General features: G+C 35.4%; 3 protein-coding genes and 1 long non-coding RNA gene across 6 annotated transcripts; 2 read left to right on the top strand and 2 right to left on the bottom strand.

The window, feature by feature from the left end:
* Window positions 1-1021: 1021 nt before the first annotated feature.
* On the bottom strand, window positions 1022-10391 carry LOC7464750 (ABC transporter B family member 25, mitochondrial). 3 transcript variants are annotated; one of them, XM_002319951.4, is made up of 19 exons: window positions 9817-10388; window positions 9289-9712; window positions 9129-9190; window positions 8977-9020; window positions 8758-8860; window positions 8404-8511; window positions 8066-8149; window positions 7809-7869; window positions 6776-6921; window positions 6564-6680; window positions 6194-6279; window positions 4754-4842; window positions 4291-4346; window positions 3998-4078; window positions 3807-3872; window positions 3630-3722; window positions 3060-3124; window positions 2307-2442; window positions 1022-1624 (listed from the first exon to the last, which is right to left on the bottom strand). In XM_002319951.4, the coding sequence occupies exons 1-19, from the start codon at window positions 10141-10143 to the stop codon at window positions 1481-1483; spliced, it is 2292 nt and encodes a 763-aa protein (XP_002319987.3). In that variant the 5' UTR covers window positions 10144-10388; the 3' UTR covers window positions 1022-1480. The 3 variants fall into 3 exon arrangements, with proteins under 3 accessions (XP_002319987.3, XP_052302425.1, XP_024439551.2); XM_052446465.1 differs by having other exon boundaries at window positions 9289-9592; window positions 9774-9872; XM_024583783.2 differs by lacking the exon at window positions 1022-1624 and having other exon boundaries at window positions 3032-3124; window positions 9817-10391.
* Window positions 10392-12018: 1627 nt separating this feature from the next.
* On the top strand, window positions 12019-13430 carry LOC7464751 (NAD(P)H-quinone oxidoreductase subunit N, chloroplastic). Its single transcript, XM_002319404.4, has 4 exons — window positions 12019-12600; window positions 12690-12806; window positions 12960-13045; window positions 13184-13430. The coding sequence occupies exons 1-4, from the start codon at window positions 12169-12171 to the stop codon at window positions 13242-13244; spliced, it is 696 nt and encodes a 231-aa protein (XP_002319440.3). The 5' UTR covers window positions 12019-12168; the 3' UTR covers window positions 13245-13430.
* Window positions 13431-18575: 5145 nt separating this feature from the next.
* Window positions 18576-20435, bottom strand: LOC112323757 (uncharacterized). The gene is made up of 3 exons (XR_002977216.2): window positions 20234-20435; window positions 19602-19647; window positions 18576-18810 (listed from the first exon to the last, which is right to left on the bottom strand). It is a non-coding gene; the product is annotated as an uncharacterized LOC112323757 (long non-coding RNA).
* Window positions 20436-23456: 3021 nt separating this feature from the next.
* LOC7464752 (cytochrome P450 714C2) lies at window positions 23457-26062 on the top strand. Its single transcript, XM_002319405.4, has 5 exons — window positions 23457-24118; window positions 24264-24490; window positions 24593-24840; window positions 24941-25298; window positions 25445-26062. Exons 1-5 carry the CDS (start codon window positions 23839-23841, stop codon window positions 25868-25870), a joined length of 1539 nt encoding a protein of 512 aa, XP_002319441.4. The 5' UTR covers window positions 23457-23838; the 3' UTR covers window positions 25871-26062.
* Window positions 26063-26088: the final 26 nt, after the last annotated feature.

Below are 26088 nucleotides of genomic sequence, written 5' to 3' on the forward strand. Positions count from 1 at the left end.
TGCAGGACGAGGCTTTTGCCACTTTTCTATTTTCTTACAAGCCTCCTCTCGAAGACCTCTTAATTTTGAAGCCAAGAATCTACAAGCATGAGCTCACAGAGATGGTGGTGTGGCCTGAACTACATCTCTTTGCTCAATATTATAACCCACACTACCTGTTGGACGCCAAGAATATCCTGCAAGTATCATTTTCTTGGAACCAAGAAGCTGAACATCACAGGAGGGAATGCTGGCTAATGCTGCGATACTGCCATCAGTGATCATGAGCTTGGCAGCAACGTCCAGCAATCCCAACAAAAGCAGAAAAAATGGGTGCAGCAAATCCTAGCTATGAACAAAGCAGACTTTGTTCACAACGTTGTTGTACGTATACGTGTTGGACAATTTGGATATGGTATCGAAGTCGACTACTTCATCTTCCTGATAATGATCAATAAGATGTTGCATGTCCCAATCATCTAATTCATCAGAATCTTCAAGGACAGAATGATCAAGAAGCGTAACCATAGCCACGTGGGGAGGGTTGGATTGGACTTGGACAGTTTTGGTTGATAAGAGCCTAGGCCGGCTACTCATTAAGGTGGTCTTATGAAATGGAACATCAAAGAAAAGAAAATTGTTGAAGAGAAAGAGGAGCAGCCTCATGTCAAGGTAGGAAGGCCTTTACTGGCGTCGAGGAGTTGTTCATAAATCCGAGTCTTTCAGGATACAGAACGACTCGGTTTGTCATATGCAGCAAAGAGCCCGTGGCCTCACCTGGCCTTTCATAATTTAATTAATTAACGGGCCTCATCCATTTGCCCAAATATCTATACCGGGCCTTACTATAAGATGAGCCCAGTCTGATAAAAAAAATCTACCTGTTTAAATTTACCATTACACTTGATTTTGCTTAATAACGAGGATCTCAAGCCCACATCCATCCTTCGTCAAGTACGGATTCCAACCGGATAACCAAAACCAGATTCAAGTCCAAAAAACAAAAAGAACAAAAGAAAAGAAAGAGAGACCACTAGTAGGATAGCTTCCAAAACTGGCTAAATGTCTATTGCTTCTTCCTCTTAAGCAACCTTCTACGTAAAATGATCTTTCAAACATTACATAGACCGCTACATCGACAGACTTTAACAATACCACTCCTGTCGGGCAACTTGTCAGTCATGGGGTTAGTGTAACGTGGATCAATCAATTTGACAACTGTACGGTGATTCCAGATGTTACAATTTTATGTATATGATTGAACGATTCATGCAGGTTTATGTGCGTCTCACCATATTTTCAATTGAAAAACCGTTGCTCAGTATTGCTTTCTTTCTTCTAAGATGTTACGGATATCACCCCCTTGCCTTTTCATTGTGATGGTGAAACCCACAGACAACAACCATCAACTGGTACAACATCGTTACAACTCGTCGGGGGGCAATTTATTGGCAGCCGAAACAACACTAAGCTTTGTGTGCTCAAGGGAAGATTGCAACATCTATGCCTCCAATTTAATGGCTGAATCAAGGGCATCTACAGTACTGTTTTGCTGTGTCCAGAGCTGTGCGTATCTACCTGCCTTGGTCAGGAGAACTTCATGGGGTCCCTGTTCAACCACTTTACCATTCTCCAAAACTATTATCTGAAACCACATTTCAGAAGGATGGGAAACTATGTATAAATATATAGTGAGCTGGTAAGAGAATAATGCACAAAGAATAATGACATTCACAAGAAGCATTAAACGCTTAAGAGAGTTCAACTAAGGTTAAATTGGATCAAAAAGCTAACATGAAGAAGCCCACAGTTTATAAGGCTGTTTCAAACTTCCTAACATCTTCTTTAGCATCTCACTTCACTAGCAGGCCAACATAGGGACTTCTTTCGCAATCAACAAATAGGTGTTGCATGGAGGTTTACATCAACAACAGCAATGCAAGTTAACACATGCTCCAATCCAAGATAAAACATTCAACGCAAAAGTTTAAGATAATATGAACTATAAGATCGTACAAAATTTCATACAAAACCAACAGAGAACTTTTTTAACAATGCAAGTGCATTTCTGTGTCCCATGGATCAAAGGGAGTAAAAAGCATGCCTATTGTTTTGCTAAAAGGAAAAAAAAAAAGATGTAACACCTGCTGATGAAAGTGAAAAGAACCTAATCTTATAAGTAAAGACGGGCAACAGTGGAAGCATGAAATCTAAGCGAGTAAGACAGCTGGCATACTCTAATCAAATTCTGTAAATACTCTGAATCAAGACCCTAAAAGTTTAGAACCCTAAAAGAATAATGAAACATGGTTTCCAAGAATGCTCACCTCATCACACTGCATAGCAGTTGTAAGCCTATGTGCAATGAAAACTGAAGTTCGATTGCTGGATAATGATTTCAATGCATTTAGAATCTCTGCTTCTGTGGTGCTGTCAAGCGCACTTGTAGCTTCATCACATAGCCTGAGGAAATCAAATGAGACAAAGTTCATTAGGCATATGTGACTAAGGGAAGAATAAGAACCCGATATATGATATGTGTTTGTCTGAAGTTTTGTTTCTGTTGATTTAGTTCAAGATAATGAATCATATGCAACCCTTGTCTTTGGGCCAGGCTCAAAATTGCCATAACTGCATCTAGATCAAATCAGCTTGGTGAGTTACAGCAGCAGTTAAACTAGAATTTAGATACTGGACAATGGAACAGACAATTTATCATCATCAAAATTATGCGTTGTTATGCTGACTGAGAAGAAGTTTACTACCCTAAACCTCAAAACAACTTAAAGCACTACAGAAATATTTTCTTAATTTACAGAAGCAGTAGGCACTATCATGCAAAAACCCTATCTATCAGAACTATGGCTTACAGTGAAAATCATATGGTCACTCCATTTTATTGGGCACTAAATGCAATTGTTAAATGCACATGAATGCAAGACCAAGATAGAAAGGGTAAGTATCTGGAATAGACGGAATATTTGTTCAACAGCACTCTTTAAGATTTTGAGAAAAGAAGTAACCAACTTGACCATCATGGAAGAATGCTTACTGGTCAAGAAGAAGAATGGAGTTCTTACAGAATAGGAGCCACTTTCAAAAATGCACGAGCCAATGCCACACGCTGCTTCTCACCACCACTTAACTGGATGGAAAAAATTCCTCATTATTAAACATTCAAGATTCCACCGAAAAGAAAAGTACACAGATAGTAGTCTCATTTCATTTTAGAGCAATTTGGTCACAAAAAGTTCTCTCTTTACGGAGCACTGTGTCCAAGTAGATTCCCAAACTATCCACATTTGATAGAGTTAGTCTACCAGGAAATTTCATCATATTTGTTAAGACAGTACTAGAGGGCAATGGAGCCACACATGGTTTAAGACTGGCATAGATCAAAATCCAGACCATCTTAGCCTAACCCATGCAGTTTCAAGTCAAAATGAGGGGCCAAGAAGATACAGCGTGGATTGAAAGTGAAAAGATCATCTAGCAGTAACTCATTGTCTTTTATGTTTCTCAGTTTTCTTTTGGAGGGAATGATAATATATGGATCCCAAAACAGTATTCCATCCAAGGTCTTGAAGTTAGGTCTCCTACAGCCATTTCTGATAGAAAATTTCTTTAGTTGATAGGAATAGACCTCTCACCTTGAGCCCTCGTTCCCCTACTATAGTAGAATATTTCTCAGGGAAGTTCATGATAGTGTCATGAATTGCTGCTTGTCGGGCAGCATCATAGACCTGAGGATAAAGAAGTGTAAGCGAAGCAGTAATAAGCATCATAAGCAATGCATACTTTGGAGAGTGAAAAGAAAAAAGACACACTTCCTCTTTTGTTGCTGAAAGACGACCATAATGAATGTTGTGAAATATTGTATCATTGAAAAGTACCTGTACATGAAGCAAAAGTAGCTCAGCTCATTAACATTACAACTCGCAAGATCTCACAAGGTAGATCTATTAAATTATATGCATAAAGTGAAACTACATGAACTAAATTGCTCAAGATAGCATACTATGTCTTGAGGGACAACACCAATAGACCTCCGCAAACTATCCAGTGTTACATCCCTTATATCTTGACCATCAATTCTTATCTGCCAAAAAGCAAGTGTCAATTGCTAAAACAAGAATAGGGAAGAGTTTTAATTGAAATTAACAGTAATGTTTTTGGATCAAAGAAAAATGTTCTGGACTGGGAGGAAGAAGTGAAACAATATATAGGATCTTCTTACAAGGAAAATATTATTTTCGGAAGTTAAGATCTGTTGGACCACATGACAATAACAATGGAGGAATTGGTTCTTACATTTCCAGAATTAGTGTTGAAAAATCTGTAGAGTAATCTAAGAATGGTTGACTTACCTGCAAGCAAATACATTTGAAATAAATTAGCAGCGTGGGTAATTAAGTGCAAAAGCATTTGCTAATGCAAATACAGGATTATCAATTTAATTCCAGCACCTGTAAATGAACTTGCTCTTGTTACAGATTACAAATTAATAACAATAATAGCTTAATATTACACAAATGGAGACATGTTTGTAAATTACTATGATATTTATCCCAGCCCTGGTTTCAACCTACAAAACATCACATCATGAGTAAATATCATCCAGCAAGGAATACCAGAACTATGCATCAACTTTGGAAAGTTTAAGTATATGAAGAAAGCAAAAAATACATTTCACATCACAGAACGATTCTAACAAAAATGGGTGCAAAAACAAGTAGCTGATGATAGTAGTGTCTAAAACAAATTAGATCCTTACCACTACCACTTGTTCCAACAATAGCCACACTTTTTCCTGCTGGTATAGAAAAAGCTACGCCATCAAGAATTTTTCTTTCTGCCAAGTAGCTGTCACAAGTTTAACAAGTACAGTGGACAGGCAATTAACAAGTACAGTGGACAGGCAATTAATAATCAACAAAATCATCAGATGTTCACAAATGAATAATAATAATCAAATATTGAATTCCAAATATAACCACAATCAAACAACAAACATATAATCTGAAAAACTAATCTGCCAAACCAACTTTTCTTTTAACTGCATATGGATGCAAAACAACAATTAGCCTCCACGCATAAAGAGAGTTGAGGACAGGTAGGGGGGGCTGAATTAACTCCAAAACTTGTTCAAGGAAAGCAATGAATTGAAGTCCCTCAGGAGATCTTCAAGTCCCGAAGGTGATAAAGGATGACTGATACATAGGATAAGTGTGGCTATGTTTAAGGAACTAGGTTACGATTGGGATAAAAGAAAACAAATGAAAGTTGAGATTCTGAAACTTCCCAACTCTGTGAACATCGAAACAATGGTTTTCTCTTTTAATAGAAAAGGGAAAAAAATGGCTTCCTGTTTCCAAAATGTCATATTGTCAGAAGTATTTTTTATATCGATTTTGTTTTCCCTCTTTTTGTAGCTAGGACTAGCTTTTGAAGCAATTGTAATCTGATTTCTAGACCATACCAAAAGAAAATCTGATCTATCATAAAAAGAGATTTTGTATAGAAATAAAAAAGCAAAACGTTTCCAGCCTTCACACCTAGACTTCCTTCAGGTCAGACTCAAAATTCCTTCTGCATTGCGTTGGTAAAAATTTCACCACATCATGGAGCTTCAAGCTGACAAGTCTAGAACTTGGAGCACAACTTTAGTTGTCTGACATTTAAGCTTGCATTGGAGTGAGAGTTCTCCAACATACACACACAGTTTACCACCATTAAAGTAAATTAATTCCAGTTGCTTTCTAAATGAAAATCCGATCTTCAAGTTGGAAACAAGCAGCGAAAACCTACATAAGATTAGCAACCACTAAACTTGAATGATTTCAATTGCTGGGTTGCCACATAAAGCCAATTATCTACACGACCCAGGCAACAATTTCTTTTTTTTATTATTTTTGAAAAATGGTCATCCAGGTACAGGCAGAATAGCACCACAAATTACAAAAGCAATATAATGATCTCAATTAGAAACCAGGGAAAAAAACCCATAATAAAGTAAAATCAATACAATATCAGAACCCGCAGTAGCAGTAATTTTGGATAGCAATGATTTCGGGAACAGACATGCCAAATGCAAAAAATTGACAGCTAATTCAAAATAATTGTGACCATGGAAGCAACAACTAAACTTAAGATATGGAATTCATACTAGCTGTCTGTCAAACAAATTTCAATAAAGAAGGAACCATCATCAAACCTGAAGTGTACATTGTCAAATTGAATGTCACCTCCCTTTAATATAAGAGGCTTTGCATCATCCTTATCTCTAATATCAGCTTTCTCCTGCAAAAAATCAATAGAACAAGGTACTTTATAAGCCAAGTCCACAAGAAAGCAGGTTTTTTTAAGAAAGAAAAGCTTCAATCATTTGGATCAACAATCAAATCACTGTACGATTGTTCTTTTTTTTCTTGTTGTGCTTCCATGCTTTATGGGGGCACATTCAGAAACTATAAAGCTACTTTACAAACTTGAAAAAGAAAATGGAATTGTAAAGAGTGAAATAAAAAAAGCTAGATTGACTCTTGAGCTGCAAGAAAACTGCAGAGAGTTCCTTGAAAATATACCTCGAGTAATTGAAACAAGGACTTCATGTCAACAAGACTCTGTATGGTCTCACGGTAAACACTGCCAAGGAAATTAAGTGGAAGGGAGAGCTGGAAGAGAAGTCCATTTACCATTACCTGTGTTTTCACATGCATACATAATTTGTCTAACCATCAGTTAACATGAGATATAGAGCTTTATGATAGTTTCTTCTTTTATGAAGAAGCTTTACCAAATCACCAACTGTCATCTGGCCATTCATGATCCCATGTGAACATAAAACCATAGCTGTTGACAGAGCTGTGCTAAAAATCACATTTTGGCCAAAATTCAGAAAGGCAAGACTTCGTGATGTTTTCAAGGCAGTGTCTTCATATCCTGAAAGAGAGCATTGTTTTGAAATTGAGAGAGAGAAAAAAAAGAAGAAGAAGCAGATATGAGCACAGGAAGAGACTGTTTAAAAGGGCTGCTTAAGTTCAGCAAAGCAGTGCGGCATGACAGATAGAGTCAAGCACCTAGAGTACCATATCCTTGAATTCTAGATGAGATTGTGCCAACACTCACTAGCTTGGCTTGTCAGCCAAGATAATCAGAAAAAAGAATACATAAAAGCAAGAAGCAGAAACAAGGAAAAGACAAGTGCTTGTTGCAGGATGCCTTTACAGACATTAATGATAATGGAATTATTAAGAGTTCAAGTTGAAGTGTAATCAATACACAAATCTAAAATTACTCAGAGAACACACACACACATATACACGAATATATAGAAGAATAGGAACTTTCTAAACAAAGAAGAGGATAAGTTAAGAATAATAACATGGGATGATGCAATCAAATGCAATGCCAGAAAAACCATTATAGTTTTTGGAAACTCTAACTTAGTCTCGAGCTAAGTCAAGGTTCAACTATTCAGCACATGACTGTTGCAGGGTTTCTATTGTAAGTTCAAAGCCCCAATTTCAAGCAAGCGTTAAAGAGTGTAATATAAAGCCATTTTCTAGACTCAATTAGCAGCTTAAGCTTTTTGGATGAGTGGTTTTTTTATATGATATCATAACCTTTTTGACCAAGTGCTTAGGAGTTCAAATCAATGTTAATCAACATGTCATTCTAGGAATGCCACATCATGACTGCCACATCATGACTGCCACTTTTAAGTTTTTATGGTCATCAATGTGTTAATTTATTCCAAGCAGTGGCTGGTTTGTTTCAGATTTAACATCAAAGAAGTAGATAACAACTATAATGTTCCAACCACTCACTCTTTAAGTACTCGTCATATCTGTCAGCTTCATAAGCTTCGTTGTTGAAATATTTGACCGTCTGGCAGAAACAGGGGGAAAAGGAGAAAAACAAGATAAGTGGAAACCATAACAATGGGAAAAAAAGAGAGGTTATAGCACAGTAAAATGAGGCATCAAATAAGAGTTAGACAGAAAATCCTTCATAAAATGATGCACCACTGTCAAACAGTACATAAGCAGGGAAAAAAACCAAAAAAGACGCATCATAATCTCACCTCATAATTGATAAGGGAATCAATTGCCTTTGTACTAGCATCATTATCAGCTTTATTCATGGCCTTCCTGAACTTGGTCCTCCACTGCACATGACAAAGAAAAATTGATGAAAATGTGATCAACAAAAACATTGGAAATTTAAGAAAATGGGGAGGGGGAGCAGCTCATAGAACTAAAACAAGCGATCACATTGTGTAAAGTGAAAATGACCAAGGATAGCACCAAAGCTCATCCTCAAAATCCATGCAAAAAGATGATTGTGGAAAAAAAAAGTGCACTATCTATTTCAGAGCCAATGTGCGCAATGGTAGTAAGGAAATGGAAGAAGATATAGTACCTGTGTCACAGACAACGTGAAAGTAACATATGCAGCCACTGAGAGTGAAGTGATCCATGCGAAAGGGGCGCCAAATTTGTATGCCAGTATACCCGCCACCATAGAGATCTGGAAGGATGGATGAAAAATTCTGTCAAAAAATGTTCAGAAATAAGGAAGCAATTGTACAGGTAGATGTTTTAGCTGGTTATGAACAAGGAGTTGAAGTGTTTCATTATGGAAAGATATCAAGAATTCACATAGGAGATCAGTGTGCAGCTTACCAGGGATACCAATATGTTTGACTAAATCCAAAATATAAAAAAAGTCAAGTTGCTCAAAAGAAGAAAAAAATTTGTAGCAGAATATTCATACCTCTAAAATAGTCGGTACAACGTTGAACACCATAGATGAGAGGATGAAGTTTATTGCACGGCTACCACGATCAATTGTTCTACTTAATCCACCAGTTTCTCGACTGGAAAGACAGAGATGAAGTAAGATGCGTAACAGAATGTGGTGGATGACTTATTGAATGTAGCCTATATATGATAGAAAGAAAGGGCTTTCTATGCTATAATGAAGCATGAATACCTAAGATGATAGCGGAGGTCAAGCTCATGCAAATGTGAAAAGACCTGAACTTTGATTTAAGAAAAACAAGCAGATTACATTATTAGATCATAAGAAGGAAAACGAACACATTCACAAATGAAACTCATAAATAGGAAGAAGCATTGACTAACCTTCCTAGAAACAGATCGGATTGTTCTCAGAGCTACTTTAGAAAACACAGCAGTCCTCAATTCTGGGAAAAAAAAGGGTAAACGTGAGAAGAGATTATAGAAGACACAATCTTTAGTATTTATTATCAGTAAGTAATAGTGTATAGCGGTAGTGATTTACCATTGAAAGCAGAGGATCCGGTGCGGGCAATGCCATAACCAATGAGAACAGAAGCAGGGGTAGCAAAGAGAGCAAGGAGAGTGGAATTGGCAGTGGTGAAGGAAGCAAGAGCAGCAGCATTGCCAGTGGCAGTAGTCAACCAATCAACAGCGAGCTTAAAAAGAAAAGGAACTTGAACATTCAAAACCTTAGCACCCACAAGGAACCCAAGGGCGAGAACAACCCTCAAGCGGAATTCGGGGTTATCTTCCATCCACAAGTAACTAGCAAGAGTGCGTAGGATTTTCGTGTCAGCAACTTGTTGGTCTGATTTATTAGTAGCAGTAGTAGCTGATGAAGAAGGAGGAGCTTTATTTGCAACACCATCTTTATCCTTTGGAGCTGACATTGTTGAGAATAAGGCATGGCCATTCAGCACAGAGTTCTGTTATTGTAACAAAATAAAGAGTATTTCTTTCAGTTTCAGTAATTAAAAGGTGAATTATGAATATAAAATATCGAAAATTGAGAATGAGATAAAGGACAAACCGGTGGCCGGAAAGGAGGAGTAGAGGAGGAGGAAGCAGGATTGGATAGGAAAGCATTGAGATTGAGATAGCGACGATGATTCCATGATGGAGTGGTGAATGATCTGTTGCTGATGGAGGGGGAATTGGCGAAAATAGCAGTGCCGCTGCTCCGTCCAGGAAAGCATCTTGGCCTATTATTATGATTAGGGGTATGAATGGAATGGGAATGGTTGAAGAAGCATAAAGACAAGAGAGGGTTATTCTTGATGTTGTGATTGCCAAGGAGGAGGTTGTTATGAGCCCTAGAGCACTTCTTAGATGCCGCCGCCGCCGCCGCCGCCAACATAATCGCTCTGCTTCCACCACGACTAAATATTAGAAAACAAAATTAAACTACTAAAATAGAATAATAAATAATACTATAAGACTAAGAAGACATAGTGTTGCATTCACTCCACTCCCGAGAAGAAAAACAAAACAGTCTCAAATTACTCCAAAACAGAAGGAATTCGTCTCTGTTTGCTTCAGCCTGTTCTTTGCTCAAAATTCTATTTCCTTTTTTTTTTGGTGGGGTTCAAAGTCCAGGAAAATACAGCAACGTGAAAGTCGTTTATTATTTTTTGATTCAACGCGCGACGTGAAAGTGCTGTTACATGTTTTTTTAATTTTTTAAATTTTAAAAAGATTAAAAATACTCATCTAATATTTTTTTTAAAAAAAAACTTCTAAGAAATAATATGAAAACAACGAAACAAAATTATTTAAATTTTATTACTTTCAATCCAGATATATAAATTCAATTTATTTATAAGTTAAATTCAAATAAAACACTTACAAAATTAAGACAAATTAACAATAATAAATAAGAACAAGGGAGCCCATTATGGTTGGTATTTAGATTCTCCCCCCCTGTAATATTAATAATTCATTTCCCGTACACATCCAAGCATCTCCTTCCAATTTTCTTTCCCAATTCTCTCCTTGCATCTCTTAATAATTTGTTTTTTACTACCACTAGGTTTCTAACCTTGGAAGCTCATTTTGACCGGATAACATCTCTAAACCATCTACAAAAACATATATTTTTCTCATTTTAAATCTTGAAATAATCTAAAATCATTTTATAATTTGAAAATCAAGCCCTGATTTATTGATGTGCAAAATCACTATCAACAATTTTTTCTTGAAAACAAAATCATTAGCATGATTCTTTCTCGCTCATTATCATTTTCAACTTTCTTTTTCATGTCTCACAATTCATGGACTTAAAAATGATAATAAAAAAAGCTTGAGAATCAAAATATAAAACTATAAAAGTCTTAGGTGGAAATGATAAGAAAAAAAAATAAGAAATTAAAGTTATTATTTTACATCATTATAAATATATATTTTAATTCAAAAAACATATCTAGAAAAAAAGCTTTATAAAATTATAATTTTTTTTATGAAATGATTGACTAGTTAATATAACTGTATTTATAAAAAACATGATATTTATTAAATATTATTACCTTGAAGAGCGACAACTATCTTATCACATTTAGAAATATTTACATTTAATAAATATTTTGTTTTTGAAATATGATATAATTAAACTATACTATTTCATTCAATCTTTTTGAATTCATATTAATTTATTAATTTTTTTAATTTATTATGCTAATTTTACAAAATAATCCGTCTAACTACCTCTCAATTCAATATTTTAAAAGTGTTTTCCTTGTTTCCCAGAGGAATAATTTTGCAAAGTTTCCACCACTTATTTGTCTTATTTTTTTCTTTAACAATCTGAATTTGAATTTTAATGCTAATACTTAAAAATGTTTTCTTAAACAACGTGCTTTTAAAATAATAATAAAGAAAACTTAGTCTCCATTATCACCTAGACTGTAAAACATGAAAAAATAAATATAAAAGTTCTTTTGAAAGATAAACACAACCTTTTAAGTAATTGTTTAGAAGAGCAAAAAACATTATTTTTAAAATGTTTTTACTTAAAAAAAAATATATTTTTATATATTTTTAAATTTATTTTTGAAATTAATATATTAAAAAGCAAAAAAATTTAAAACAAAAAAATTAAATATTTTTAAAAGTGCATGTAACCGCAACCACAAACACCGTGAGATTGCTCATTCACTTTAGAAAAAGAAAAGAAAGAGAAAATTACAAATCCTTGTCAATTCGTGATTTAATCTCTTATCTTGTTTCTCTACCATACAACTTCAGCATACTATCACTTGGCTTCACTCAGCTAGTAGCTGTATGCCTCTTGAAAACCTTGTCGTTTATCTTAACATTATGATGGATTCCCTTCTTCTACACCACCAATTAATAATTACTTGGTAAGGTCTTCCAGAGCAGAGAAAGAATGGCATCTACCTGCAGCCTGCAACAACATGGGAGAGCACCGGCCTCGATCAATCTCCACCACAAACAGCAGCGCTCTTGCTCCCCAAGGATCAGTGTAATGGTAGGAAACAGAAATGTTATGCTGCTGCAGGGATTTATTTATAATAACAATGTATCTAAGAGGAGACCAACTGCAGGGTTGGTGGTGAAGTGTAGTGGGATAGGATTAGGTGACTTCATTGGAGGGGATTTGGTAAAATTTGATATAGGGCAGTGGCTGTCAGATGTGGAGGAGCACAAAGCCCTTGCCATTTACCCCCCTCACGAAGGAGGCTACGAGGGTCGTTACCTTAACCGCCTCATCCGCCAGGGCTACTACTTCCTTGACCTCAGTGCTCGTGGCCTTGGGGATCCTGAGACCACCCTCACCAAAGTTCATCCTGTTTGTCCTGTGAGTAATTATGCATTGGATGCACTCCCACCATCAATCAATATTCATTTCATGATAGCTTATGCTTTCGGTGAATGCATTAATTTCAGGCACATCTAGGGAAGCAACCCATAGCAAGGTGGTATTTCCCCCCAGAAGTTGATTTCAGACTTGAACACCTGCCCCCTAATGCCAAGGGACTTGTGGTTTGGATAATCGAAGCCAAGGTATGTGAAATTACCCAAACGCATTTCGTTTTCAGTTACATTTCTATGGTTTTTTCGTGATACAATTAGGAGGAACCAAGAAAAGTATAGCCGGCAAGCATTCAAATCGAATAAAATTTCATTCACTCATGTTTTTGCATGCCGCTTGTACAGGTTTTGTCCAAGGCGGAACTGCAGTTTCTTGCTCTGCTGCCAACACTCCGCCCTAACGTCAGAGTCGTTGCTGAATGTGGAAACTGGTAAGCTTTGCTTTGAACTGATAATTCACCAATTGTTTAGTCCTATTTGCATCTTATTCATTCCGTTTTTCCACACTGCAAACTTTAATGCTGTACGCTTGCATTTACCTCCATAATTGCAAACTCAATTATGTGCAGGAGAAAGTTCGTGTGGAAACCACTCAAAGAGATAGCTGGACTAACCGCAGAGGGAGCTTGACTGGCTACTCGAGGCGACAAAGAGGCACATGGAAATGCAGCTCTGGTCTTTTTTGTCACCTGTGGGACTCAGCTTCAATTTCGGGAAGAAACCGAAGATGAAGCTGATTAACAATGTTTATCTTCTATACCCCTCCATAACTCACAATATCATATTAAAAAGTGAAGCTCACTCACCAATTGGCCATGTGTGAATATGTTTCATCCAACAGAGAATCGATCCTTAATTATCTGGTCATATCATACAACCTTCACCAAGCATCCTAAAGAATAATAATAAAAAGATAGAATTGAACAACGTACAGGCATTTTTTGCACATCGCATACAACTCTACAAAGAGAATTCATTTTTACTTTTACGGTAGAGAAACAGAGTCTACAAAGTAAATGATACAATGACCACCCTTTTCTTTTCTTGGGAGTTATTTCATCGGTATCTCTATATGGCAATCGGCGGAATCTCAAAATGAATAAACCCTGCAAGTTGCCAGTTCGTTTTCCACCAAACCATCATTTGCAATCCCAAGCACTGCACTGCAGTGTATTGCTATTTATATTTGTCATCACAGGGAAAAAAAGAAGCAGCCTGTACTAGCCTACAGATTGAAGCTGAGTGAGAAAGAGATTGGACGATATTTTTCGTTGGTTTACTTCTAACGAGCGACAACAATGCAAAGAACGGTGCCTGCAATTATACATGTTGAAGTGTTAATTAGCCTCCGTCTCATTTCCCATTCTCTCTTGTATCAACAAAACAACCTACAAGCTAAAGTTTTCTCTTCCCACGCCGTCGATTGTCCAGACTGTCCAAATCTAATAGCCTTGGCGATGAAGACGCTGGCAATGGAGCTGTTAGACCAACAGATTCTGGAATGTCGAGGTTGAAACAGAAGAACTCGTTCTCCAAGCTAGGGTTGCATTCTTGAATCACCAAAACAGAAACCTGTAATTTGTAAATAAATCTTGTCTTGAAAGAGTGCTAATCTGAGTTGACTAAATCAAATCATGAGCAAGGGTTAACACATTTAGCTATTATACCAGTCAGAACAGAAGCACTCAGATATGAGTCGGGATATCAAACAACTTATTTGCCAGTGTAAGGGAAGATCTCAAGATCTCTCTGGTTTGTACAGTATCATGCAGGGCAAGAGCCAGCCAAGCGTCCAAGGATGGTCAAATACTGTGCAACGAGTTGAAGGTTACCCATACTATTATTTGCAATCTGCAGGCCCTTGGCCAGCCGAGCTCTGCATGAACCATGCTATTTTAGCACAAGAGGAGAGATAGAAAAGCTAAATTTAAAGACGAACCTTGGAACCGTTTATCGAAAAGAATAACACAAACACAAAAACCAAAAGGCATGGGAGCAATATTTCTTGATCAATCTATATTTGTACTTCTCCAAACGAACCATTTAAGGCGGGCGTACCTTCTTCTTTACGGTTCACACCAATAAGAGCAAAGTCTGGCATATTCTAAGGTAAAATTGCTCATTTCAATCTCCCATGCCTCTTAGTTCTTGCTCCGGATAAAGAGAGAGAACAAAGTTTGGCATCGCCACAAAAAAAGGACAATGGCTTTTGGCAAAACACAAATTAGAAGGTAAAGAAAAATAATAATTAAACTGCAATCTACATGTGAGGTGAGGCTACTGGCAAGACAAGGCCCTAGCAAGCGTCTTGGGCTTAACTGTTACAAACAGTAACAGTCCCTCTAGCGTTCTAGCGTTCTAGCGTTCTATCATTATGGTAAGAGCTAAATTGTTCGGAAAATTACGGTAAATCAAGAAATTTTTTATTATAAATTGTAATAATAGTTTTATTTTAATTTTTTATCCTTTTGTAAAATGTTTCTTTTTTTTTTCTCTAGCAAAAAGATGACATCCACACCATTAAAGAGATGCGTGTGGCGCTTCTTGATTAATAAATCTGTCCATCCACCTTCTTACTGGATATGCAACCATGCCCTCTTCCCTATGATATGACACTTGTAGACAAATAATGGTTGGATTGCTGTCGATAATCAATTGTTTATATTTTTTCTTTCCTTTCTCTCTCATAAAAACTAAAGTGCACATTTGTGATCCTCTTTATTTGTTGTTTGTCAAATCAATTATGGTTGTCAGACCTAAGAAACTTGGATCTAACATGGTTGCTAGACCCACGCACTTTGAGCCTGGCAACCATGTCACACCCACGCGTCTGGATCTAACAATCATGTCAGACCTAGACGCCTGAGTTAAAATTTTTTAAAAGCATAACTGGATTGCAAAAACAAACATTGGTTCATTAAAGCAAGATTTTTTATTCATTTATAATAAAACTTAATTATAAACTCTTTTTTGTTTGTGCAACTTATTTTATAAATTTGTTATATTTGAAGAGGAAAAAATAAGAAAAAATATTGAGTTCTAAGTGATTTATTTCAAGTCTTCAAAAATAAATTTTCTTTTTTTGTATGCATTGTGGATGAAAATATTAATTTTATGTTTCCATCCAAGTGGTGGACAGTTTTTTAAAGGGTTCATGCTTTTTTTAAATTTAAGATATTATTGCATGATCTAATTGTTAAAGTTTGTTATAAGAAGAATTTATTTTACATTATAACTATTAGTATATACAGAAATTAGAAATATATGATCATAAGAGAAAACTTTTGAATTGATACATTATGTTGTAGGAAAAGAAAATATTGTATATGTAAAAGACTTATTGTCCTTTTGACTATCTTAATTTGTGTAATTTTGTAGATGCTTTCTTCACTAAAATTAGAGATTAATAAAAAAAAATTGAGTGAATTTTAGGGATGCTTGTGACAACAATGTTAGACCAACGCCTGGGTCTAACAACCACGCCAAACCCAAGATACTTGGGTTTGACAACCATTCCAGGCCCAAGTGATTTGGGTCTGACACCCATGCCAGATCTAAGCTACTTGGATCTGGTAATCATGTTTAGATCTAACATGGCTGCCAAAACTAAGCGTTTTAGGTTTGGCATTCAAAAAAAGGTGCATGGGTCTGACATGGTTACCAGACTCAGGCGCTTGGGTTAAAAATAAAATTTAAAAATAATAGTGCAAAAGCAAACCTAAATCTATATTTTGAAATATTAAAGATCAATTAACTGATTTTATTAAACTAGAGAAGAAGGGAATAAATTATAATTAACGCTCTCAAGTTCGCTTTTTGCTGTTTAAGTATAGTTACCAGACCCAGTCCAACACGTCAGGTCAACTCGGGACTCGAGTGACCCAGCAGAACCCAATAAAGACTTTTTTTTCTCAAATGTGTTTTTTTCCCCTTGCTAGAGACCCTTCCTTTTTTATCTTTTTCAGTTGGTTACTAATTCATATCAAAGTTCACTATATAAATACAAGAAGAATGTTTTATTTTTTCAAAGTGAGATTTGAAGCCCATTAATATATATACTCTATGTTCACAAGAAAAAAAAATTGTGTTTTTTCAATGTGGGATAAAAAAACCTTTTGAAATAGTCTTTTAGCTTATATCCACATGGATTATTTCTTAATTTTTTCATATGAAATATTAACATCTCAAATATTTTTTAAAAAATTTTCTTGGGTTGACCCATGCTAGGTCAGGCCCAAAACAATGTTAGACCCGCGCCTGGGTTTGACAACTACGCTAGGCCCAAACGCCTCGGATCTGGAAACCATATCAGACACAAGTGCCTTGGGTTTGACAAACATGCCAAACCTAAGCTACTTGGGTCTGACAACCATTCCAGGACCAAAAGCCTTGGGTCTGACAACCACACCAGACCCAAACGCCTTGGGTGTGGCAACCATGTTTGGTGCTAGACCCAGACGTTTGGGTCTGACAACCCTGTGCAAGTGTACTATGGATCAAGACACAATCCACTGTATACTTGCACAATGGATTTTCTAAGCTCTAAAGGCTTGAGATGAGGCTAATGTTGTTTTTTTCACAAAAGTTAAACTATCATTTTGCCCTTTGGTTGAAAAAATTAAAACCTTAGTTGTGGGGGTATTTCATTATTTTTCATAGGCTCATTGATCATTAAACGTTTCAACGGGGGTATGGTAGTCTTTTTATGATTATTTGCATAATAAAAATATTACTCTACCATCAAGGTTAAAAAAATTAAGACTTGTTGCCTAAGAATTCTTTGACTTTTAGAATATATTTTTAGCTTTGGAAAAGACAAAAAAGAAGCTTTGTATATGAGGATATTTTTGTCATTTCACATTGTTTTTTGTGTAATTTTTTATAATCATTGTTTTATTATTTTTAAATTCCAAAAGCTGCGTTGGACCCACGTTTACTTGGGTCTGACAAACAAGCAAGAGCCAAATTACTTAGGTGCCAGACACAGGTAACGTGGGTCTAACATGTTTGTCTACGTGGGTTTGACAGTTATACAAGACCTAAGTTGCTTGGATCTATCAAGGCTGTCAGACTCTAAGATCTTTGGTTTGGCATGACTACTAAATTCAAGGCGATTGAGTCTGACATTATTGCCATATCTAAGTCGATTGGACATACATAACTGTCAGATCCAAGTTGCTTAGATGCTTTTGAGTCTAGCATGACTGTCAAACTCAAATCGTTTGAGTCTAGCATAAATATTAAATCTAAAACACTTAAAACGTTCTCAATACTCTTAATAGTTTTTTTAAAAAATTGATATTGACCCTATTACTATTATAACAATATCTAAATGGTGTGGGGGAATCATTGTTCCCCCACACCTAAATCACTGTGGATTACAACAGTAATCCATAATGCTTTTTCCTTTTTTCTTTTTTTTTGCTTTTTTGCATTTTTTAGTTCCAACTTTCCCTTTTTTTTTGTTTTTTTTTTTCCAAAATTACTTTTTTTTTCCAACTTTCCTTTTTTTTTTTTTTAAAAAAAAATTATCTTTATTGATTTTACTTTTTAAATATTGAGCTGGTTAAAAATGTAACACCCTCAAATTATAATATCATGAAATCTCCCAACATTTCTTTAACAATGTCAAGTATTGAGTAATATGTCTAAAATTATGGGATTTTTTTTTGAAAATTTCGGCAGAGTTTCCTCTATTATTGTTGGTACCAAGTTATCGACAACACTTCTATTATATGTCATTACAACTTCCATCTTGATCCAATTATCCTGGATCACATTCCATTCATCAAACAATAACTCAATATTTATAATTATCAATATATGCAAGTCTCATAATATCCATTAGTAAATCAACATAAATGTACTATCAAAACAACTCAAAAGATAAACACATTCATCACTAAACGTAATAAATGCTAACTAACTACATATAAGCCTTTAAACTACGTAAATACAACATTAAGATTAAGAGTCATATTATATTTATAATAAATCTTATCTTATCATTTTGAAAATGATTTGGTCATACTAACAATTATACATATATATAATACATCCACTACATATTACATCTTCTACTTAATTTTTACAACACAAAAGGATTTACATTCAAAGTAAAGACATGACAATTACATTCCAAAATATAAACAGGAGATTTCCTACATCTAACGATCTGCATCACTTCGCGATGTACCTGTTTCAACAATAACTATATTAATTAACTTACTCACTATAGTAGTCTAATATTAATTAATTACTCTTAACCTTTGAAATTTAATACTTTTACTTCAATCTAACTTAATCCTTTAATTTACATAATCTTTTCAAAATTTAAAAATCCAGCTAACTCATCTTAATTACCAAATAAATCTAACACTTCCATATAATTACTCAGAAATTTGGTTTCCTTCCTCGGTCACCAATAGATCCAGTACTTCCATTCGAATTACCCATCATCCGGCTAACCTTTTTTGTTAGCCAATCAATCTGGTAATTTCATATGAATTACTCCTTATCCGGTTAACCTCTTTGTTAACCAATAAACCCGGTAATTCTCTTGATTACCCAAAAATCCGGCTAACCCATTTTGGTTACCAGAATCAATCCAGTAATTCATATGAATTACCCAGCATTCGGCTAACCTCTTTTATTAGCCAATCAATCCGGTAATTCCATTCGAATTACCCCGCATCCGGCTAACCTCTTTTATTAGCCAAGCAATCCGGTAATTCCATTCGAATTACCCAGCATCCGGCTAACCTCTTTTATTAGCCAAACAATCCGGTAATTCCATACGAATTACCCCATATCCGGTTAACCTCTTTGTTAACCAATAAAACCCGGTAATTCCACATAATTTACCGGTAATTCACATAATCATAACTCCATTTATTCATTTGCTCCATTCGTTTAATATCAATTAACTAAGCAACATAGATTATTAGGAAAACTAAAAATTACAAAATAAGGTGACGAATCACCTACCTTCTGCTCGGGATGACCCAGCTCTTCCTGTCTGATAACACAACTCCTGAATCAATCAAGTGTCATTATATCATTAGTCTATTAATATTTTTCTTACGTGCCGAAACACAAAGCACGTAATATTTTTATTTGTAATTTGTTCTAATAAAAATTCATTCTCAAATATAACATCATTATTTTACATACAACCTCATATTTAACTCAAGTCACTTCTTTGCTTACTCTATGTTCATAATTCCTCCATCAAATAATTCTTCTATTCTTTATACCCTCACATCATATTACTTATTTTATCTAAATACTATATTCAAACACAACCTAGACATCTTGTCTTCATATTTTCTTTTAGCTAGTTTATTTCTCTTTTAATTTGAATTTATGTTTCTTTTTCCTCCCCCAAATTTTTCTTCATTTACTTGTTATTTCAACTTGTTTTCATTCTATTCCACTTCAATTTCATCATTTTTCCTTCCCCTCCTAATTCCCCCAAATTCACATAAAAACCCTAAGTTCAAAAATCTAGGATTTAAGGGAAACTAAGGTAAAATTCCATGAAATTACTTCCTAACTTAATCAAATAAGCTTAAGAAAACATCTAAATCAAACATTAAATCCAAACTTCTCATGCTTACCTATTGCTTTTCTTCCAATTTATCTTCTCTTCCAAAGTTAGCTGAATTCCCCTTCTCAAATCCTCCTTCCTTCACTTGATTTAGTGTTTTATAGGTTGAACTTGCAAGTTTATAAAGTTATTTTCTCAATTTCCTTATTGTTTTGCCTTACTTTTCTCTCTTTCTCTCACGTTATGCTCTGTTTTTTCCTTTCATCTTTTTGTTTCTGCCTATTCGACAGTTAATAAAAGAGAAGGAGAGCTTATATGTTTTCTTTTCAATGGCAAATTACTATGATACCCTTAATGAATATGTTTGCCTCTATTTGACGGTCTTTATTTTTTTTTCTAGCACTACCGAGCTCTATTCATCTTAAAATTTTAACCAGATTTTATTCAATATATTTTAGGGTTTTTCATAAAATTTCAGCTCAATCTGATGGTCGGATTGAAAATTACGTCCAATAATGTAAAACTAGTCGAATTGTGTTTTTTTCGTCAAATTTCTGAATTTCTCTAAAAATTCTGAAATTTTAACCCAAGCTAAGGTATCATATTAGAAGGCTCCACGCAAAATTTCAGAATTTTTTGATAACCCAATCAAGATTTATGAATTTGTTTGTTTTATATAAAACTAGTCAATTTATGATTTTTCGCCCGGAGGTTTTACAAAAAATTTCGCTGTGTAATTTTTTTCCTTTAAAATACTGTCAATTGCTATGGTGTTTTCCCACGTATTTTTTTCTGTTTTATTTTTTTTTAAAAATTATATTTGTCGATTTTTTTTATATTGAGTTGATTGAGAATTTAGTTTTGTAATTTTTTTCTTTAAAACATTGTTGATTGCTACAGTATTTCTCCGCATTGTTTTTTTTTTAATGATTTTCTCTGAAATTATCTTTTTTATTTTATTTTTTAATAATGAGTTGGTTAAAAAATACAGTTACAATATGTGAGGAAAACACTGTAACTTTCCTCGCAAATTACTGTGGATTGTTACAATGTTTTTTCTCATATGGTTTTTTTTTTCTGTTTTGTTATGTTTTTCCCTAAAATTATCTTTGTTAATGTTATTTTTTAAATATTAAGTTGGTTAAGAATTGCAATTACAAGTAAATACAAGTTTTTCCTCACAAAGCACTATGGATTGATACAGTTTTTCCTCACATGGTTTTTTTCCAGTTTCTTTTGTGTTTTTTTTTTGTAATAATTTTTTCCAAAATTATCTTCGTCGATTTTATTTTTTTTAATATTGAGTTAGTTAGCATTTAACTTTGTAATAAAACTTAATCATATAAGGAAAGCATTGTAGCTTTCCTCATAAAACATTGTTGAAAATTACAATTACAAGTCATTACAAATAAGGTTAAATCATGTGAGGAAGCACTGTAGCTTTCATCACAAAACACTATGAATTGCTACAGTGTTTCCAACATGATTTTTTTCCCATTTTTTTTGGTGTTTTTTTAACATTTTTTTCTCTAAAATTGTCTCTATCAATTTGATTTTTTAATATTGAGCTGATTAAGAATTTAGCTTTATAATTTTTTTTCTTTAAAACACTGTGAATTATTGCAGTGTTTCCCATATGATTTTTTTATTATTTTTTCAAAATTATCTTTGTCTATTTTTTTTTAATATTAAGTTGGTTAAAAATTATAATCACAGTAAAACTAAATCATATGGGGAAAGCGTTGTAGTTTTTCTCACAAAACACTATGGATTGCTACAGTATTTCTCTAAATGGTTTTTTAATTGATTTTATTTTATTGGGAAAAACACCGTAGTTTTCCTCACAAAACATTGTCAATTGCTACAACGTTTTTTCTCATGCGTTTTTTTCCTTCCATAATTATCTTTGTTGGTTTTTTTTTAATATTAAGTTGGTAGAGAATTTAGCTTTGTAATTTTTTTTGCTTTTTATTAACAGAAAAGCTAAATCATGTGGCGAAAGCATTGTATCTTTCCTCTCAAAACACTGTGGATTACTACAAATCATTTTGTTCAGTCTCTAAGTTTTGATTACCAACACAACTTTTTTTTTCCGTCATGAAATATTGGCTCCATCATACTTTTAGTTTCTATTACTTATCTAGCGCTGGTTTATAATTATAATACTATTAAATATATTTGTTTTATAAATCCGTGACCGCACGGGGAATGCATCTCGTTACTGATTAAAACAGCTCGGTGTAATATTATTATAGCCCGGAGACTACCTAGAAATTTAATTAATCCCCCGAGGAAGATTAATCAGGAGATCGCTTGCAAGGAAGGAGAGGGTCAAAAGTGTGAAAGCAAACTCAACGAAGACCCTGACCATCTAAAGCCTTCACAAGTGTGGAAGCAAACTCAACGAAGACCAGAGATGCGTATATGCTTGCTTGCTGCTGCTCGTGTTTCATGATAAAAATTAAACCTCAAGGAAGTGCAGTAGGAACTTCGTGGATTCTTACTCGTAATTTCAGTGTGACAGCTGCTTTCTTTCTTTTGAAGAAATATTGGATGGATATTATTCACGAGACCATCTTTGACCTAACAACCATCTAGCTGTGAGGTGACTCTCAACTGAATTAATTAAGTTAAACTCAATTAGGATCTCTAGACATCTATTACAGGCATCCAAATCCCACACTTTTAGTACTAGTAGAAAAAGGGGAAATTTTCTAATTTCATGTACCAGGACTTGGATAGTTTTTTCTCCACTTGCGGTGCTTTCTTGGAAGGGTGAAGTAACAATAAACCGGGGTGGTTTGGTTTGGTGAGGTCATCATGCAACTATACATTGGAGGAATAAGATGCGAACGACGAATCATTCTCATAATTTTTGTTCTTTTTGCATGATAATGGCAGGACAGTCCACGGATGCCAAACATTGATGAGAAAATGAGCCCTGGCCATTCTTGACCTCCGTTAACTACCAGCGTGTCTTTGCTGTTCTAGCTAATTCCTTGTTGTTTAAACAGTAGCGCGGCCATCCCGTGAAGAAAATGATTTGAGAGGTGGACGAAGACTTCATGCAACTTTTCTAAAAACAAAAAGAGAAGACAACAAGCAACTCCAATAAAAATAGAAAAAAAAAAAGTTTTCCCATTTCTCTATTCCATTATAGAAGCTCTATTTTTGTTTCCCAAAATTAAGATTTGTATGTGTGCTAACAGTTTACCATACAGGTATAAACTCGTCCGTCTCTTTAGTACCAGTAAAGTCTCCTCGTGCTTGACCTTTACCTTCTTTATATATATATATATATATATATATATTGTAAATTATCACTGAAAACTTTCTAGAATTTGTTCTATTAATGACCTCCATTTTACATTGAAGAAGTGATTTACTCGAGAACACCTTGACCCTAGCCATGACTCATGATATCACTCTTATTCCTGGATGAATTGACCGTCATGATATGCTGTTTCTGTTGCATGTATATCTGACATGTTCTGTTTCTCTGTACGACGAAATTTCCCTATACTGTGAACTCTATATAAGGTGGCTTGGAGGTAATCGCTAAGATCCATAAGCCCTCTAGCTAGTAGTGATCTTTTTGCTTGTGTTAGCAAACGTACGTGAGAAAGAGTGCTAAGACACTAGATTAAATCCTTAGAAAGGTAAACCTCTGTTGATATGGAACTTGTGTTACTCATTTCACTTGCAGTAGTGATAACCTTTCTTGGATTGCTAGAGCTTTTGTATTCTGGGCTGGTGCTAAAACCAGAAAGGCTTCGTTCTGTACTAAGGAAGCAAGGCATTAGGGGACCAAGTCCATCCCTGCTGCTTGGAAACATAAGCGAGATCAGGAAGTCTCAATCCACAACAGTAAAGGCTTCTACAAATGAACCACCGGTTTTCCACAACTGTGCTGCTACCCTCTTTCCATTTTTTGAGCAATGGAGGAAGCAATATGGTACTATAGCCAAATAACACTTTTCAACACCATATACTTAAGCACATATTTATACGTTCATACTCCCCACCCATGTCTATCAACTCTTCATTTGTACAGTCCGTCCTCCTAATTCTAATTAATGTTATGTAATCTGTAAGTACAGGTCCAGTATTTGTATTTTCGTTGGGCAACACACAAATATTATACGTGAGCCGGGCTGATGTGGTGAGAGAAATTAGTACATGCACATCATTAGAATTTGGGAAGCCTTCATATCAGCAGAAAGAACTCGGTTCTTTGCTTGGTCAGGGCATTCTGACTTCAAATGGGAAAGTTTGGGCCCATCAGAGGAAAATCATCGCCCCTGAATTATACGGTGACAAGGTTAAGGTAAAATCGTTTGCCCCATATATCTTGTTTACTCGCAAGAAATCTCGTTTTATTAGATACCTCTTGCAAAGATGGAGTGATAGATCAAATCTTGGCCTACAGGGAATGATGAGCTTGATAATTGAATCCACCACTGTGCTGCTAAACTCATGGAAGAGTAGAATTGATAAAGAGGGTGGAGTAGCAGAGATCAAAATTGACGAGGGTATGAGAAGCTTCTCCGGAGATGTCATCTCAAGAGCCTGTTTTGGGAGCAATTATTCCGAAGGAGCAGAAATTTTCTCGAGACTAAGAGATCTTCAGGAGGCTATGTCCAAGAAAAGTCTATCCACTGGAATTCCTGGCATGAGGTAAATTAGCCGTTTCTTGAGATTTAAAGACCTATATGACTTCGCTTTGATATCTTTTTCTAAACAAAATTAGCAATGGATTGGTGATCGGTTGTTACAGATATATTCCCACCAAGAACAATAGAGAAGCATGGGCGTTAGAGAAATACGTCCGCAATTTGATACTCGAAATAGTCAAAGAGAGAAAGGAAACTGCACATGAGAAGGATCTCTTGCAAATGGTCCTTGAGAGTGCCAAAACTAGCAACCTGGGACAGGATGCAATGGACCGGTTCATTGTTGATAACTGCAAGAATATATACTTGGCAGGGTATGAGACTACAGCAGTTTCTGCCACATGGTGCCTCATGCTGTTGGCTGCAAATCAAGAATGGCAGGATCGTGTCCGTGCAGAAGTTCTTGAAGTCTGTGGATCAGGTTGTCTTCCAGACGCAGATATGCTTCGCAAGATGAAACAGGTATCACAATCACTAGTGTTTCATTACAAGATTTATTAGCTATTTGAGGTCATTTAAAAATTACATTCCAAATATATAATTCAAAGTCCAAGCATATAAGCTTCAAGGAACACTTGAAAAATATAAGAAAATCTTTTGCTATGCAGCTAAATATGGTGATTCATGAATCGTTGCGACTTTATCCACCAGTGGCGGTGGTGTCAAGGGAGGCCTTTAAGGAGATGAAATTTGGGGGCATTACCGTTCCCAAGGGTGTGAATGTGTGGACAATGGTGCTGACACTGCATACTGATCCTGAAGTGTGGGGACCGGATGCATACAGGTTCAACCCAGATAGATTTGCAAAAGGCATAACAGGTGCTTGCAAGCTCCCACACCTATACATGCCATTTGGTGTTGGGCCTCGGATGTGTCTTGGACAGAACTTGGCTATTGCTGAACTCAAGATACTGATAGCTCTCATTCTGTCACAATTCTCTCTCTCCCTCTCACCCAAATACATTCACTCGCCCGCTCTTAGGTTGGTCATAGAGCCAGAACGTGGAGTTGATCTCTTGATAAAGACGTTGTGATCAGCAAACCTATATAAGCAGTGAGAATCGGCTTCCTCCTGCTTCAACTTTCAAGAGAAGCTATATATATGATGAGTGTTGCTGCAATTTTACTTATTCACATTGCTCGTGTCCCATTCCTTTGCACTTGGCACCTGGTGTATATGCCTGTTATCTATGATGAATAATATATACCTCTCCATCCTGCTTCAACGGACGGTGTTGCCCCTTATTATTGT

This window comes from Populus trichocarpa, chromosome 13 (assembly GCF_000002775.5).
Source record: "Populus trichocarpa isolate Nisqually-1 chromosome 13, P.trichocarpa_v4.1, whole genome shotgun sequence".
In the NCBI taxonomy this organism is placed as follows: Eukaryota; Viridiplantae; Streptophyta; class Magnoliopsida; order Malpighiales; family Salicaceae; genus Populus; species Populus trichocarpa.